General features: G+C 34.7%; 1 protein-coding gene across 1 annotated transcript; it reads right to left on the bottom strand.

Annotated features, from left to right (window-relative positions):
* Positions 1 to 9,332: 9,332 nt before the first annotated feature.
* On the bottom strand, positions 9,333 to 15,208 carry LOC107554168 (phosphatidylinositol glycan anchor biosynthesis class U protein-like). The gene is made up of 12 exons (XM_016236592.1): positions 15,073 to 15,208; positions 14,461 to 14,525; positions 14,310 to 14,369; positions 12,784 to 12,846; positions 12,529 to 12,638; positions 12,330 to 12,430; positions 12,108 to 12,205; positions 11,875 to 12,029; positions 11,656 to 11,799; positions 11,445 to 11,569; positions 9,962 to 10,104; positions 9,333 to 9,775 (listed from the first exon to the last, which is right to left on the bottom strand). The coding sequence occupies exons 1-12, from the start codon at positions 15,200 to 15,202 to the stop codon at positions 9,662 to 9,664; spliced, it is 1,308 nt and encodes a 435-aa protein (XP_016092078.1). The 5' UTR covers positions 15,203 to 15,208; the 3' UTR covers positions 9,333 to 9,661.
* Positions 15,209 to 16,365: the final 1,157 nt, after the last annotated feature.

Below are 16,365 nucleotides of genomic sequence, written 5' to 3'. Positions count from 1 at the left end.
AATATGCTACAGTTTTGTGTATTTCATTTATATTCGTGGTTTGTGTATTTGTCTGTGCATTTGGTTTGTATATTTGTCTATATCTGTATTTGTCCGTGTCATTTTTTTTTCAAACATTGTGTTTTTCGTTTTGATAGCACTGGCTCTTTTCTCCTTAATTAAATGAATGGCCATTCAAGATACAGCATGAAAACAGATTTTTCTGACTGGGTGATATTACTTGGTCAGGTCAGGTGACTCCTGTTCCTGACCCTCTTTTTGTGATTTATATTCCTTTTGTACTGAACTTTGCACATGCTCAGTGTGCTTGTTGTAAAAGTATAGATGTAAACCCTTTACACCAATCCTCATATTTTAATTACAACATAAAATCAATAATAGTACGTGACTTGGTGACATGCATTCTAGGTCAGGTGATGCTTGACTTCTGTGTTGCTTTCTTTGACCCCCACCCTCCTCAAAACAGAAAGAACGTTTCCATTGTTGGGAACTAATTAGGCTACTTAAATCCTCATTCAAGGTCTTTTCTCATGGGTGTATTTGGGTTCCCATGAACATTTTGTTGAGTTATGAAAGGAGACGTTTTAATAAATAGTACAAGGAAACAGTGCCTGCTTGGCAACTTCTATGATTAAGAAGTAGAACAGCATGTTCTAGAAATATGATCACACCTTCGAAAAAGGGAACCATGCTGCCTGTGGACTGGAATCATAAATTCAAATTGTTCATACAGTTCAGATGAAGAACAAATACAATATAGTATTTTGTGGCAATATTTTGATATATACCATACACCATGATATTTACACTCCAAGGCATTTCAAAGAATGTTTGGGGGAAGTCGTGCCATATATGAAGTCATATGGGGAAGTTGTGGCCTAATGGTTAGAGAGTTGGACTCGTAACCCAAAGCTTGCAGGTTCGAGTCTCGTACTGGCAGGGATTGTGGGTGGGGGGAGTGAATGTACAGCGCTCTCTCCCACCTTCAATACCATGACTGAGGTGCCCTTGAGCAAGGCACCGAACCCCCAACTGCTCCCCGGGCGCCACAGCATAAATGGCTGCCCACTGCTCCTGGTGTGTGTTTAATCCACTTTGGATGGGTTAAATGCAGAGCACCATGTCACGTCACTTTTTTTTTTTAGAATGCTATAATGGTTACCATTGCAATGGGTCTAAAATGGTATGTCACAAAACAACATAAAACTGCATAAACTGTACACTTGTAAATAACATCTGTACATTCATTTGATCTCTTTGTTTCTACTTCTGTATATAGTGCATTATTTAATATTCTGTTCTTATATTAGTGTTGTACACTCTTAAAAATAAAGGTGCTTCAAAAGGTTCTTCAAGCGATGCCATAGAAGAACCATTTTTGGTTCCACAAAGAACCATTCAGTCAAAGGTTCTTTAAAGAACCATCTCTTTCTTACCTTTTTATAATCTGAAGAACCTTCTTTCGCCACAAAGAACCTTTTGTGAAACAGAAAGGTTCTTCAGATGTTAAAAGTTCTTTATGGAACCATTTAGACAAAAAGGTTCTTCTATGGCATCGTGAAGCACCTTTATTTTTAAGAGTGTATTTCATCTTTACTGTGTATATGTCTGCACTATCATGCATGTTTGTACTATGTCTGTACTTTCTTCTACACTGGAAGCTCCTGTCACCAAGTCAAATTCCTTGTGTGTGTAAACATACTTGGTAATAAAGCTCTTTCTGACTTCTGACTTCTGATTTCTGAAAAGAAAAATAAGGAATTAACAGTGAACCATGTCTAAACTGTCTGTGCAATGCAGTGGCGGAAATCATTGCAGCATTGATTGAGGCGTTGCTAAGAGTTTTGAGGTTTGGAAGGACTTGATTTTGGCTATCTACCAAACATTTACCTGAAGAACATGAACGTCTTGGGATCAGTTAAGGATTGTAAAGCTCCAGCTAGCAGGGAACGTTCCCAGAACATTAGCTAACATTCTGTACAGGTTTGGTTAATGTTTTAAAGGAAACATTTGAATGCAATGTTTAAAGAATATTTTAATGATGTTTTTTTTTTCCATTTCAAATAACGTTCCTATAATGTTTAATAAACAAAGATATCACATTTTAACTGTAACTTTTTATGGATGTTTCGCAAATTGTTTTTGAGGTAACAGATTATACATTATTGATGAAACGTTGGCAAAATATTGCATACTAACATATGAAGAACATTCTCTCAGCCACATTAGGAAAACGTTATAAGAGCATAATTGAGGAATAAGAGGATGGAATGATTTTTATAAAACATTCTCATAATGTGATGTTTTGAGGATGTTGTTGAGGTAACAGATTATACAATAATTAATAAAATGCTGCCATAATATTGCATAATAATATATGAAGAGTATTCTCTCAGTCACATTAGGAAAACATAAGAACATAATCGAGGAAGAAGAGGACGGAATGTTTTTTTAATTTTTTTATAAAACTTTCTCATAATGTGATGTGTTAACAAATTTAGACTGCATCATTTTGAGGATGTTGTTTACACTTTAAAAAAAGTCCTATTTTTATGGAAAATAACGCTAAAATGTTTACAGTACTTTTCTGTTATTTTAATAATATTCAAAACTTAGTAAAATTACAAACAATATCTGTAAATTAACAACTTGACTGTTATTTTACATATTATATCATTAAAGACATATGTTTTTTACAGGAAAATTACTGTATTATTTATACAGTATTCTTCTGTTATTTTAAATTATATTCAAAACTGTAAAATGACAAACAGTATATGTAAATTAACAACTTGACTGTTGTTTTAAGTATTATTCCATTAATGACAAATTACAGTAATTTTCACTGTATTATTTATACAGTATTTTTTCCTGTATATGTAAAATTACAAAAATAATCTGTAATTAAATATGTAGCTCATTGTACTAAAGATTTATGTCCATACTAACAATTTAATGTTCTTCTTTGTAATTTTAAAGTAAATCTTATTAGTTTTATATTTAGGTGTAATTTTATATTCAAACGCTGTCATTCTGAGCACAAATTTTGCAAACCGTTGTCATTACGTCAAACAATGCCGATCTGCTTTTAAAGAGTACAAAGCTGCACTGCCAGGTTGAAACTTTCAGGCCTTTGCCCACACATTAGCTGATCCAAATTGCTTTACAAAGGAAATTGTAAATAGAGATGAGAAAAGCACACATATCTTTTACAAGCTCAAACTCCCCAAAAACCAACCAACTTTAACAAACACACTTATATGGAATACAACCATCTTGATTGCTATCTGATCAGAATGTGCATTCGGAGTGTGTGAGAGACATTTGGATACTAGAAAAAGCAGAACATGTAGAAAAGGGTCTAAAAGTACTGGAATGTATCCCAGCATGGATACATACTGGGATATATACGTATATGTCAAATATGGACAATTTAGAATCCTCAATTTGTCAAATGTGCATTTCTTTGTATTATGGAAATACTTGCTGTGAGGTGACAGGACTAAGCCGTCATCTTGCAAGCATAGCGTTGAAATGAATGACAATATACATCTTTTTGCATCTTCAGTAAACAAGCCACAGGTAGTCCAAAATACAGCAGCTAGAGTCCTTACCAGGTCAAGAAAATATGATCATATTACAATTTTACAGTCTCTGCACTGGCTACCTATTAAGTTCCGTATCAGTTACAAAATATTATTACTTTATGTCTCTATTTGTTTCTCTGTTTATGCCACGGGATTGACATCCTGATAAATAAAAATAACTGCTTTATTTATTTAGAAGCAGGGTCATTTAAATTTCATTTTTGTATTGTAATTTTTATAATTTTTATTTTATTAATCGAAATACAACGCCCACAATATAATATTCAGTGTTGGGATGCCGAAACTCCGAAAGCGTTGAGGGTCGAGCTGAGAAGCCTACTAATGTCTTCATCCGTTTGCAACAAAACTTTATAGTTTTGTTGCAAACGAATTAAGAATTTATAGTGCTATATCTCAGTTTAATTAAACATAATTATATTGTATATAATTATTGTATACACAGTTTTAAAAATATGTAAAAATATTGCACTGAAATGTGCCTGAAGGAATTTGCGTATTTTAACTATACCTGTCATGTTTGTGTTTTTTCATCATTATACAGTCTGTTTTAATAAATATTCAGAAACACATGCAGTGCTACTATTTTGTCTTTTTTCTGTTTAACTTTTATTAAACTGCAGATCAAAATAGAACAGGCCTATACACTCAATTGTATTGTATTGTTAGTGCATAATGTTCCAACAATGTTATAAATGAAACATTTTAGAAAAACATTCTGGGAACTACCAGCTGAAAACTTTATAAGAATGTTAATGTTCTAACAATATTATGTCCAAACTAGAAGATCATCACAAAATATCAGAAGAACATTGTAAGAAAAGAAAAAAAACTTTCCGTAAAAACCTTTATTAGAATGTTAAGAAATAATGTTCTAACAATGTTATCACTACACATTTTTAGGATGTTTTTAGAAAATGTTATCCAATCTTTTAAGAGAACATTCTGAGAATAAAAATAAAACTACCCTGACAACTGAAAACTTTAAAAGAACATTGGAGAATATTGTTCTAACAATAAAACCAATAAGAAAATCCACCCACGCCTTGTTTTAAATCTTCACTAAACCAAATCAGTCTCATTAGACATGCCGTTTTGATTCTCTGAGCAGTGTGACGTTACATTGTTTAGGCCCCGCTCACGGCCGCTGACTGACACCGCTGTATTAGAAGAGACCCTGCTCTAAGTGAGCTGCACACAATCCACCACGTTTATCTTCACACTAGAGCATTAAAGTTAGAAATATCTTCTTATTAAAGCTATAGAAGTTATTCAAGTCAAGAGCAGTGAGTGATTTTCTTTATAGGTACTATTACACTGCTGTCACTTAATACACAGATCTAATATAAACATGTGATTTCTTTCCCAGCTGTTTACCTTCAAAGACATAACCGACAGTTTTTGTAATGTGTTTTTAACATGACCTTGTGTGTATTTGACAGTTTAAGCGCAATAAGACATGAAAGAGAACTTACCTTAGTAACGTTAAAGGGGTCATATGATGTTGCTAAAAAGAACATTATTTTGTGTATTTGGTGTAATGCAATGTGTTTATGCGGTTTAAGGTTCAAAAAACACATTATTTTCCACATACTGTACATTATTGTTTCTCCTCTATGCCTCGCCTTTCTGAAACACGTCAATTTTTATAAAGCTCATCGGTCTGAAAAAGCTAGGTGTGCTCTGATTGGCCAGCTATCCAGAGTGTTGTGATTGACTCCAAAGAGAAAGGAAAAATTGAAATCGCATCATATTACCCCTTTAAGTTATTCACATGCCGTGTGACCAGTGTTGCCAAGTCTGCGGTTTTCGGAATTGGGCTACTTTAACACTGTTGCCGCGGGTTGTTTTTCATGTCCGCGAGTTGAAGCGACTCCAATAACATGATATTTATCCCCTGGAAACGCGATTGAGCTAGTTTTGAGTAGCGATTGGGTGGGTTTCTTGTGAAAACCTGGCAACCCTGCATGTGACAGCCGCTTTCTGTAGGATGTGCTTCGGATGTGTGCGCTCAGAAAACACTATATCAGAAGTTTAAACTGAAATGGCTTTAAAAAGCATGATTTCAGCACAATAGACATGATAATCAAAACCAAACAGATGTTTTTTGGCAGAGTATTTGAGGTATGAGCTGTAAGGAAAAGGGGGCGGGGAGCAGCAGCTCGTTTGCATTTAAAGATATATGCACGAAAACAGCGTGATTCTGCTTCCTATTAAAATAGGCATTTTAAAAATGATATAATAAATAATCTGTGGGGTAAAAAGGGGCATAATAGGTGCCCTTTATGATATCTAGACTACACTTATTGGAATTATTAATCCAGAGATGAATAGTTTCAAATGTAGATTTTTTCTAATCATTTTTCATTTTAAATGTATACATTTTCCTATCTGTAATTAGTGGCTTTAACACAAGCATTTTGTCATGGACCAAATGTTTCATTTTAGCCCTTTCACACTATGACTCAACAAGTTTCCAGTTAGGCAGAATGTGGGGCCCTATTCAAAAGGCTTCCGAAAGCACTTCTCTTTAGTCTATCCAAGAGTCAGCAGCACTCACAATGAGAACCAAGTCTGTGTTATCACAATGTGTCGCTTCATCAGCTCAAGAGCAAAAGAATGGTAACATGAAAATCTGATTCAACAGGTTCTGTGCTGTTGTCATGGTAGCTCTAAAGTTATGTAAATGCTTATGCAACATCATCCATACAATCTGCACAGAAACCACGAGAATGAAAAGGACGCAACTGCGGTGTAAGGCAACCTTGGGTTTGTTTATATAAGGTTCTATGTTAACATTTGTTAGCATTAGGTATCATAACAGCAAACAATCACTTTTTACAGCTTGGGTAGTGTTAATGTATAGGCATTCTATTATTCATAATATATTAATTTTAATGCATGTATTTAAAAATGAACAATGACCATAAATGCTGTGAAAATAGTTCTCATGGTTTTAGTTCATTTTAAGTACACTGTTAATATGTGCTGACTAATGTTAGCGTATACAACCATGTTGTGAAGTATTACCTACCTTGGATTCCAGTGACAGAGAATTTCAATTATTTAAACGTCAAAGAAAGCTATCAAATATTAACTTGTGATTTATTACAACTGATAATTTGATCATTTTATAGCTGAAGATCAGTATTCAAATGTAAATGATCTCAAATAAACATCTCAAGATAAATATGAGGAAATCTACTTAACAACTAATGGTTAAATATTAATTTAATCCATTGAAAGAGGTGAAAGGACACCAAAACAATGAAAAAGGAGTATTTGAAAAACAGTTTATGCGGAGTCATTCTGACTTTCACCTGGCTTTATTGACGTCTCCCAGTAATAACTTGCACAAAATTATTGTAATATAATTTAAGGCAAATGCTAGGAAGCTAATACATAAAAAACAACAACAACAACAAGTTAGCATTATTCCCAGTTTGTGCACTGGGAATAATGCTAAATCTTTTCATTTCACTCAAGACAGCTTAAAGTATTTGGCAGACTGAAGCAGGTGGGGCATCTTTGCTCAATTTTTTCCCTATTTAACCTTGTTTCACCGTCATTAATTAGCTAGACTTATAAAGCTCCCATTGGCATGTCAGTGACAACACGTTTGACAGCATTTAAAGGTATTTCATAACTACAAAATGCTTTTGAATTGTCTATAGCATCTATAGAATATGCAGAGAACTTTAAACTTGACTGAGAAGTCTATTCATTACTTCACTCATCAAGTCATGATATCAGCAATGTTATGTACATACTTGAACTGTGACACAATATTTGCTGACATGAGAGATTCTTCTTCTTCGTTTCCCCATAAAAACACACGACAGGCTCAATTTAAATAGCACTTTTTCCTTAAAAGAAAACAGATCATAAGACTGCTGTTGTGCACTGAACATAAAAGGTTGATCTTTTATAAGTTTTGATAAAACCCCTAAATCAACATCCAACATGGTTTAACAAAACACAACTGAGAAATAATCTTTATTGGCATTTTAATCACCACATAATTTACAAATGGTTTCAAATCAGTGTTATGACATCCAAAATGGCCCAAACTTTCCTTTCAGGCTGAAAGGGGAACCAGAGTTATGTGAAATGGAGGTCATGTAATGCGTAATACTTCAGTGTGCACATTTCTGAACCGCTTGTAGTAGGCATTCAAAACGAAAAAGAAAAAAAAAATTCCTGAAAACACATTGAAGTTTTTCAAATGTCATTGCTAAGTTAGGAAAAAGATTCCCTGCAGCTCCATCTCTGATGCAAGCAGGAGAGAAGCCCTTAATTGTGCCAACTACAGACATGTTCACAGGCCATTCAAATGTTTCTTACTTGGTACCGAGAGACATTAATGAACTTAAAGGGTTAGTTCACCCAAAAATGAAAATTTTGTCATTAATTACTCACCCTCATGTCGTTTCAAACCTGTTAGACCTTCCAATTCCTGAAAACACATTGAAGTTTTTCAAATGTCATTGCTAAGTTAGGAAAAAGATTCCCTGCAGCTCCATCTCTGATGCAAGCAGGAGAGAAGCCCTTAATTGTGCCAACTACAGACATGTTCACAAGCCATTCAAATGTTTCTTACTTGGTACCGAGAGACATTAATGAACTTAAAGGGTTAGTTCACCCAAAAATGAAAATTTTGTCATTAATTACTCACCCTCATGTCGTTTCAAACCTGTTAGACCTTCGTTTATCTTCGGAACACAAATTAGGATATTTTTGATGGATGACCCTGCATAGACAGCAATGCAACTGAAATATTCCCAAGTCCAGAAACGTAGCAAGGAGATCGGTAAAATAATCCATGTGACATCAGGGGTTCAACCGTAACCGCAAAAGAAAAAAAAAAGTGATGCGGAGGAGATGAATTGTCGAATAAAGTCGTTTTTTTTTCTTTTTCGCACAAAAAGTATTCTCGTAGCTTCGTAAAATTACGGTTGAACCAGTGATGCGGAGGAGATGAATTGTCGAATAAAGTCGTTTTTTTTTTCTTTTTCGCACAAAAAGTATTCTCGTAGCTTCGTAAAATTACGGTTGAACCCCTGATGTCACATGGATTATTTTACCGATCTCCTTGCTACGTTTCATGACTTGGGAACATTTCAGTTGCGTTGCTGTCTATGCAGGGTCATCCATCAAAACTATCTTAATTTGTGTTCCGAAGATGAACGAAGGTCTTACAGGTTTGAAACGACGTAAGGGTGAGTAATTAATGACAGAATTTTCATTTTTGGGTGAACTATCCCTTTAAGTCTGTTGTTCATCCAAGGTAAAATGGAGTAGAGAAATTAATAAAATAAAAAAAAACACAATAATAATCACCATGAGGACTGAAAGAAAAAAAAATTGGTACTGGCTAGTACAACTGCTCAAAATGGTCAAAGTCAGTAGTTTGTCAAAATGCTGTATTATACCACCAAAAAAAAAGAAAAGAAAAGTTGTCTTAATCAGTCTGTCTTGTTGCCCAGTAACAATATCTAAACAGTGTCAAAACAATTTAAAAAACACAATAATAATCACCATGAGGACTGAAAGAAAAAAAAATTGGTACTGGCTAGTACAACTGCTCAAAATGGTCAAAGTCAGTAGTTTCAGTCAAAATGCTGTATTATACCACCAAAAAAAAGAAAAGAAAAGTTGTCTTAATCAGTCTGTCTTGTTGCCCAGTAACAATATCTAAACAGTGTCAAAACAACATACATTAATAAATCCTTAGAAACAAAGAAAGACAAAAAAATAACTTTGTACCCACCTCATGTGAGCCAAAACAGTAAAGTTCTGTATCACTCAGATACCTTCAGTCGGCCCCCATTATCAAAAAGTCTCTTACAAAACAGCTTTGGTCCAAGAGGGGGTGTCAACATTCAAACATGAGGTAAAACGCTCAAATGTGCAAAAGAAAGTAACAGGTTTAAAAAAAAAAGGCAAACTGAGCTGAGAGAGTAAAAGAACCGGGGAAAAAATGTAGTGTGGAAAGTTATTAGAGTATGAGAGTGTGAGGCAGTCGGTGAGATCTCCGTAAGACTTGTGAAAGAAGGTCACTTTAACACTAGAGTGGCTTCCGTGCCGTCTTTCTTCTTCAGATAGAGGCCGTGGGTCAGGTGATGTTCTCGACGCAGGTAGGCGTAGAAATAATCTGACACCAGGAGGATCTGTGGTGGTGTAAACACACATGACATTAGGTTCATGTAATCTGTAAACTTTACAGTGAATTTTCACAGTACTTTTTTGTTTACCTTAAAGACTTGTTGCTCAAAGTGTGAGCAAAACAGACAACGAGTCAGCTATATTTCCAGTTGTGTTTAGGTGAAATGGCTTATCAAGATGGGACCCTTTACCTGTCCAAAGTTGAAGAGCAATGTGATGGCATAGTAGAAATTAGAGTTGGCACTGCCAGCGTATATCCACAGATGCCAGAGTACAGGAAAGAGCGCGGAGCACGCCAACAGCACACATGACACCAGAAAGATGTTTCTCAAAACTGAAATAGAGAAAGAAAGAAATAAAGAAAACAAATTTCTTGTAGTTGATTTCTTTATAAAGCTTGCTAGCAGATTTCAGCCTTATCTAGATGCACAATATCAAACTGAGTGCCTATACAGCTCTATACAGGCTTCAACAGAATCTGCGCTCAAAGAATTCAACTGGGAGCTCTACATATTTCTGCAGAATTTGAATAATAGTCATTCACAAAGTTCTACAGAAGCTTAACTTCTTGCATCTGTGTGTATTAAATTAAATAGTTTGAAATTACAACAATGCAATTGCCAAATGCAGTGCCTCAATTAAAACATTTTACCATGTTTAATTTTGATTTTCCTATGAAATCAGTGCAGAAAATGTGAAAATTGTACACGTTATTTGTAAAGGTGCTTTGGAAAAGTGCTAAATATATTGAACAGTCTATATATATATATATATATATATATATATATATATATATATATACACAAACAGTATACACTACATTTTTTTTTTACACACATATATATATATATATATATATATATATACACAAACAGAATATACTCCACATTTTATTAATTCACAGAGAAAAAAAGTTTGGGGTCAGTAATTTTTTAAAATGTTTTTGAAAGAACTCTCTTATGCTCACCAAGGCTGCATTTAACTGATCAAAATACAGTATTAAAAAAAATTATATTTGTGAAATATTATTACACCTTAAAATTACTTTTTTTTTAATCTGCTTAATATTTTTGTATAAAGTGCAACACGATAATTTTTTTCAGGCTTTTGGATAAATTGAAAGTTCAAGACAACAGCATTTATTTGAAACAGAAATCTTCAGTAACCGTAAAAAACTTTTTACTGTCAATTTTGATCAATTTAATGCATCCATACTGAATAAAAGTATTAATTTCTTTCAAACAAAATTCTTCCTGACCCCAACCTTTTGTATGGCAGTGTGTCAATATGTAATGCATTGAGAGTGTACAAAATCATAAAAGGTATAATTTATGAGCACTTTCACATTACTAAAGAATCAAAATTGAGAATTCAAAATTATAAATCGAGGTTCTGTCTTTTAGCTTATATGATGTGTACTTCTAAAAACTGATAAAATAAACTTTTAAAATTTTAAATTGACTTCTTTTCTAAAAACAAACAGCTCAACTGATTATTATAATAAATAATATTTTTTCTTTTCTTTACTTATTATCACCGGTCTCTGACTAGCAATAGTAAGTAGCAAATGGTTCATGGTAAAAAAAAAAAAACATGCACTTTGATATGCCTTACTCCATTTAGCTGTTTCAATAGCAAATCTGTCAACATATTTAAATGAAAACTGATACTCACATCGATAAAGGTGACTCCAGGCCGGCAAAAATGCCATGTAGAGGGCGACATCTCCCACAGTAGGGTACGACTTAAAGATGGAGATGATGGCGATCTGCATGAAGATGAGGAACACTGGATGCTCCCTGTTTGATTGAATTGTTTACCCATGAGAGTGCTATACATGCTAAATAAAAAGCATTGCTCATGTTCAGGTATATACAGGACCTACTTGAGTTTGATGGAGAGCGGGATGGTGTAAAAAAAGACATTGATCTGAAAAACGCAGATGAAGAAGAGACGGAAATGCTCAAACATCTCTGCAAAGAAGTACCAGAAGAGTCCGATGTTTGGAGTCAGGTCTGGGACAGAAAATCTGTGGAATACACACACAGTAAATATTAGAATAATAAATACATATTTAAATATAAGTGTACGGCATATGACTGACATGAATCCATAGACAGAAGGGATGAAGTCCCAGGAGCCCAGGAGGAAGAAAGAGAGTCCAGTGATCACCACCAGACTGCCTACATATATGAACGCATACTGAAGAGTGAAGAACCAGAAACTGCTCCTCCTCAGGTTCACTGGGATATATAACCTCTGAAACAGACAGAGAGAGAAGCTTCATTTTGGCCATCAGAGCAATGCATCGGCATTAGTCTGAGTTCAGACTCTCACCTGCAGGAAGAATAGGAGTGCCGGAGCAAACAGGGTCAGAGGATAGATGGACTGATATGTAGCCAAGGCCAACAATATGCCACTCAACAAGGCACTACCTGAAGAATCCACAACAACACCACATATAGCAAACCACAGATAATTAAGTGTTTTTCCTACAGCAAAGTAGAAGAATGCAAATCAGGTCTGGCCCACCTTTAAGTGTACTAAGGGAACACTCACCTTTTAATGTACAGAGAATGAAGAGCGCAATAATGGCATTGTTCAGTCCACAAGTTGACTTTGCCACACAAGACAGGATGGTGAAGGGATTTAACAGATAACTGGAAGACAATTAGGCAAATGGAAACATGTGTTTCTTTTTTAAATGAAAAAGAAAAGTGATAGCATAATAATGATTTAAAGCCTGATCAGGACTTACAACATGGCAACCTTGAGGGGGATGTAGAACATTTCCTTGGGAGAGCGGAGGAGCTCCAAACAGTCGGCGGGATACCGGTCCGATTCCAAGGCATACTTCTGTTTTCTAAACTACAAAGTAAACAAAGATGCAAGATATGTTTATCTATAAAATATTTAAAACTATAATATAAAATAATACTAATAATATTAAAATACAATGAATTAATAGACTCTAACCTATGAAACATCAACAAAAATACAAGCTATAACTTACCACATTCTTATTATAAGTCTGAATTGACAGATAAAGAGCCACTGCCGTGAGTCCATCTGCTATCTGGTGACAAACCATTATATGGGAATATTTACATGTGTACAAGCAGTGAATTGTACAAAAACACAAACACACAGTAATGGTTACACTGTAAAAAAAAAAATCTGTAGAATTTACCGTAAAAAAACGGCAGCTGTAGTTGCCGGAATTTTACCGTAAAAAAAAATACGGTAGCGACGTTTTAGGTTTTAACTTAAATTTAGAGTTAAATACCATAATTTCATTAACTGATATAATGTTAATATACCTACGGTAGCGACGTTTTAGGTTTTAACTTAAATTTAGAGTTAAATACCGTAATTTCATTAACTGATATAATGTTAATATACCAACCTATTGAAGTACTGAAATCTGTTTTGTACGTTTGTAATACACTGATAACCACCAAATGCAGGTGGTGATGAGAAAGTCACATGATGAACCAAAGCCCATCACAAGCAGTTTTTAAATAATAACATATATAGAAGGTGCACAGTGTCGTTCAAACAAACACTAAACACCATCATGGTAACACACATGAAACTGAAATAATGCAATAAACATTCATTTAACAACATTAACCCTAATATACTAAACTGATAAGAAAAAACTACGAAGAAACAGTTATTTCAACAGAAAAACATCACATTTGAAATGTAACGCAGGGAATTCTGGGAATGTCAATTTACTTTACAAGTTATTCACTGTAAATTATACGGTCTTTTTCACTACCAAAAACAGTATACTACCGTAAAATTACATGTAATGTTTCCACCGTATATAGTAGGGGAATTTACCGTTAACCATTTAACAGGTTTTTACTGTAGCATTTTTACAGTCTTTTACCATATAATGTATCCACCGTATATAAAAGGGGAATTTACCGTTAACCATTTAACAGGTTTTTACTATAGCATTTTTACAGTCTTTTACCGTTTAATTCACGATCACTTTTTACAGTGTATAAACTATGATCTTAATTCACAGCAACCTGGAAAACTGCATAGTAAATCAGATTTGGAATGGCCATTTCTGCAAGGTACAACGATGTAAGATAACATTAAAGACAAAAAACTAAATCAGGACTTACCATAAAAACAATCTCTGCATAGTCGACCATAAAATGAAAGAGGTATATCATAAGGGGTGTCTGGAAGAAATAAAAAGAACAATTAAACACTGACATCCGAGTATAGACTTGAAAAGAAAATGAATCAAACACAAGGTCAAATAGAACTTACTTCATGAAACACATCTCCTGAGTAAGGCGAGACCCCCAGATCCAACAAGGCAAGACCCTCTACAACTGTTTAAAGTCATATTATGCAGTTAATAAGCAAAGAATAATTTTTTACAGTGTATAAACTATGATCTTAATTCACAGCAACCTGGAAAACTGCATAGTAAATCAGATTTGGAATGGCCATTTCTGCAAGGTACAATGATGTAAGAAAACATTAAAGACAAAAAACTAAATCAGGACTTACCATAAAAACAATCTCTGCATAGTCGACCATAAAATGAAAGAGGTATATCATAAGGGGTGTCTGGAAGAAATAAAAAGAACAATTAAACACTGACATCCGAGTATAGACTTGAAAAGAAAATGAATCAAACACAAGGTCAAATAGAACTTACTTCATGAAACACATCTCCTGAGTAAGGCGAGACCCCCAGATCCAACAAGGCAAGACCCTCTACAACTGTTTAAAGTCATATTATGCAGTTAATAAGCAAAGAACTTGAAGACATTTCACCCTTACACGACCATCAAATACATAAGTAATTGTATTCAAGGCAGTGAAGTGAACGATATTGATAACAGGTCTGTAAGTGATTTCTTTTGAAACAACGCCCAAAAAACACATCACTTCAATGTTTATTAATATTTGCCAGACTGTTTAAATATAACATGGATGACGGATGGAACACAGATTTGATGTAAAATCAAACTTAGGAGCAAGCTGCAGTAATGCAATCTATTCAACACAAGACATACTGTAAATAGATATTAAGATGGGTGCCACGACAGGCTGTGGAGTTCAAATCTGCGTATTCTATTGATGCTGTATATTTGGGATCAGATATATGAGTAAACAATAATGTTACCAACAATAACTGAGTTAAAAATAAAGCATGAAAACATGATGTGCTGAAAATGTCTTCATTTGACAGCTCAGCAATGCTGCCATGCAAGAACATACCATCAGTATACAGCATTCCCATATAGAAAAAAATACATTAACATACCTCGTTTCCACGCATTCAAAGGCGACACCACCTCGACCCTCTCTAAAATTAATTCCGCCAGACTGGAGCGGAATAAAACGGCTCTTATTGTAACAGCCACTATCAGCAGGAGGGTTAATGGCGCCGCCATTTTTGTCGCGAGGAAGAAGCTGTCAGCGCGATGCACTCTGGGAAATGAAGTTCACCGCCAACTTCCTGCTTAAAGATTCATAAAGGAGAAATGGGAGATTTAGTTAGTCTACTGGAATTTACCAATTGGAATTCACGGGAACAGATGACAGATTTAAATCACATACTATCTTATATTCCGTATGTGCAATACAATAATAATACAGTGGAACATGATCGTGTGTGTCCTACTTGAACCCTTTCACTGCTCTTACAGATTTCATTTTTCGTGACTGTATTTCTCTCAGGACCACTATCGTCAAAGATGATTGACAATTAGCATACAGTTTGGATTGGCGGTATGGTTCTGTTCTGGGCAAGAACTCCCTGCGCATCCATGCAGCCTAGCATGGATGAGAGCAGGGAGAGCAGCGATAACCCCCCCAGGGTAAACAGAACAGAACCAACATAAATGTATTGCAGATATCGTTAAAGTTCAATAATTTATGTACACATTTTAGAATTAGTCTGATTCAAGGAGAATCAGAAGGCTGAATCCTGACTGACAGAGGAGGAGCTGGGGATGGAGGAGGGTAATTAGCTATTGAGCAATACGAAAACTGCTGATAATACTGAGAGACCTTATATATGAATGCTTAGATAGGTGTCGTATTCCCATAGGTAGATGGGGATCAGCTGAGAGTCAGCTGGCAAGAAATAAGGATGTGTGACTGAAATAAATTTTTAATAAGCTGAGCTTTCTGTTCTGGTGAGATTGACTTTCTTTATATTTGGAGTCCCAGAGACCCCAATTAATCTATAACTTTACTTTCAATTTTTTTTAATGTTCATCTGAACTAATCAAAACCCAGCAGACAGATATTGAAGCTTTAGCCCTCTGTTGTATCAATGGGCATGCATTTTATCTTTATGATTTTTATCTAGAATATTAATATTGTTTCTGTTTGGGCTTAAGTTGACCTTGCAAGGAATATACTACAATGAACAGGAACATTTATTTGCATTTATAATTTTTTTAACTAGCGATATTGGTTTATTTAATCGTTGTTTTAAGCTACTTGATATGCAGTATTTCTAAAATCCTGTAAGTAGAATGTGCAATAATAATTTGTCTTCCACATTCAGGTCGAAAAGCCTCAGCAAATGTGGATGTCAACTGCAAAC

This window comes from Sinocyclocheilus grahami, unplaced genomic scaffold (assembly GCF_001515645.1).
Source record: "Sinocyclocheilus grahami isolate Dianchi unplaced genomic scaffold, SAMN03320097.WGS_v1.1 scaffold493.1, whole genome shotgun sequence".
In the NCBI taxonomy this organism is placed as follows: domain Eukaryota; kingdom Metazoa; phylum Chordata; class Actinopteri; order Cypriniformes; family Cyprinidae; genus Sinocyclocheilus; species Sinocyclocheilus grahami.
The sequence above is the reverse complement of the archived record's forward strand: the minus strand, read 5'-3'. Positions and strand labels throughout refer to the sequence as shown.

Excerpts from the sequence above, each read along its gene's own strand:
- LOC107554168 (XM_016236592.1), bottom strand. The coding sequence starts at position 15,202 with ATGGCGGCGCCATTAACCCTCCTGCTGATAGTGGCTGTTACAATAAGA. Across the intron at positions 14,526-15,072 it reads TTTGAATGCGTGGAAACGAG|TTGTAGAGGGTCTTGCCTTG; the intron begins GTATGTTAATGT and ends GACTTTAAACAG. Across the intron at positions 11,800-11,874 it reads CCTTCTGTCTATGGATTCAT|ATTTTCTGTCCCAGACCTGA; the intron begins GTCAGTCATATG and ends TGTATTCCACAG.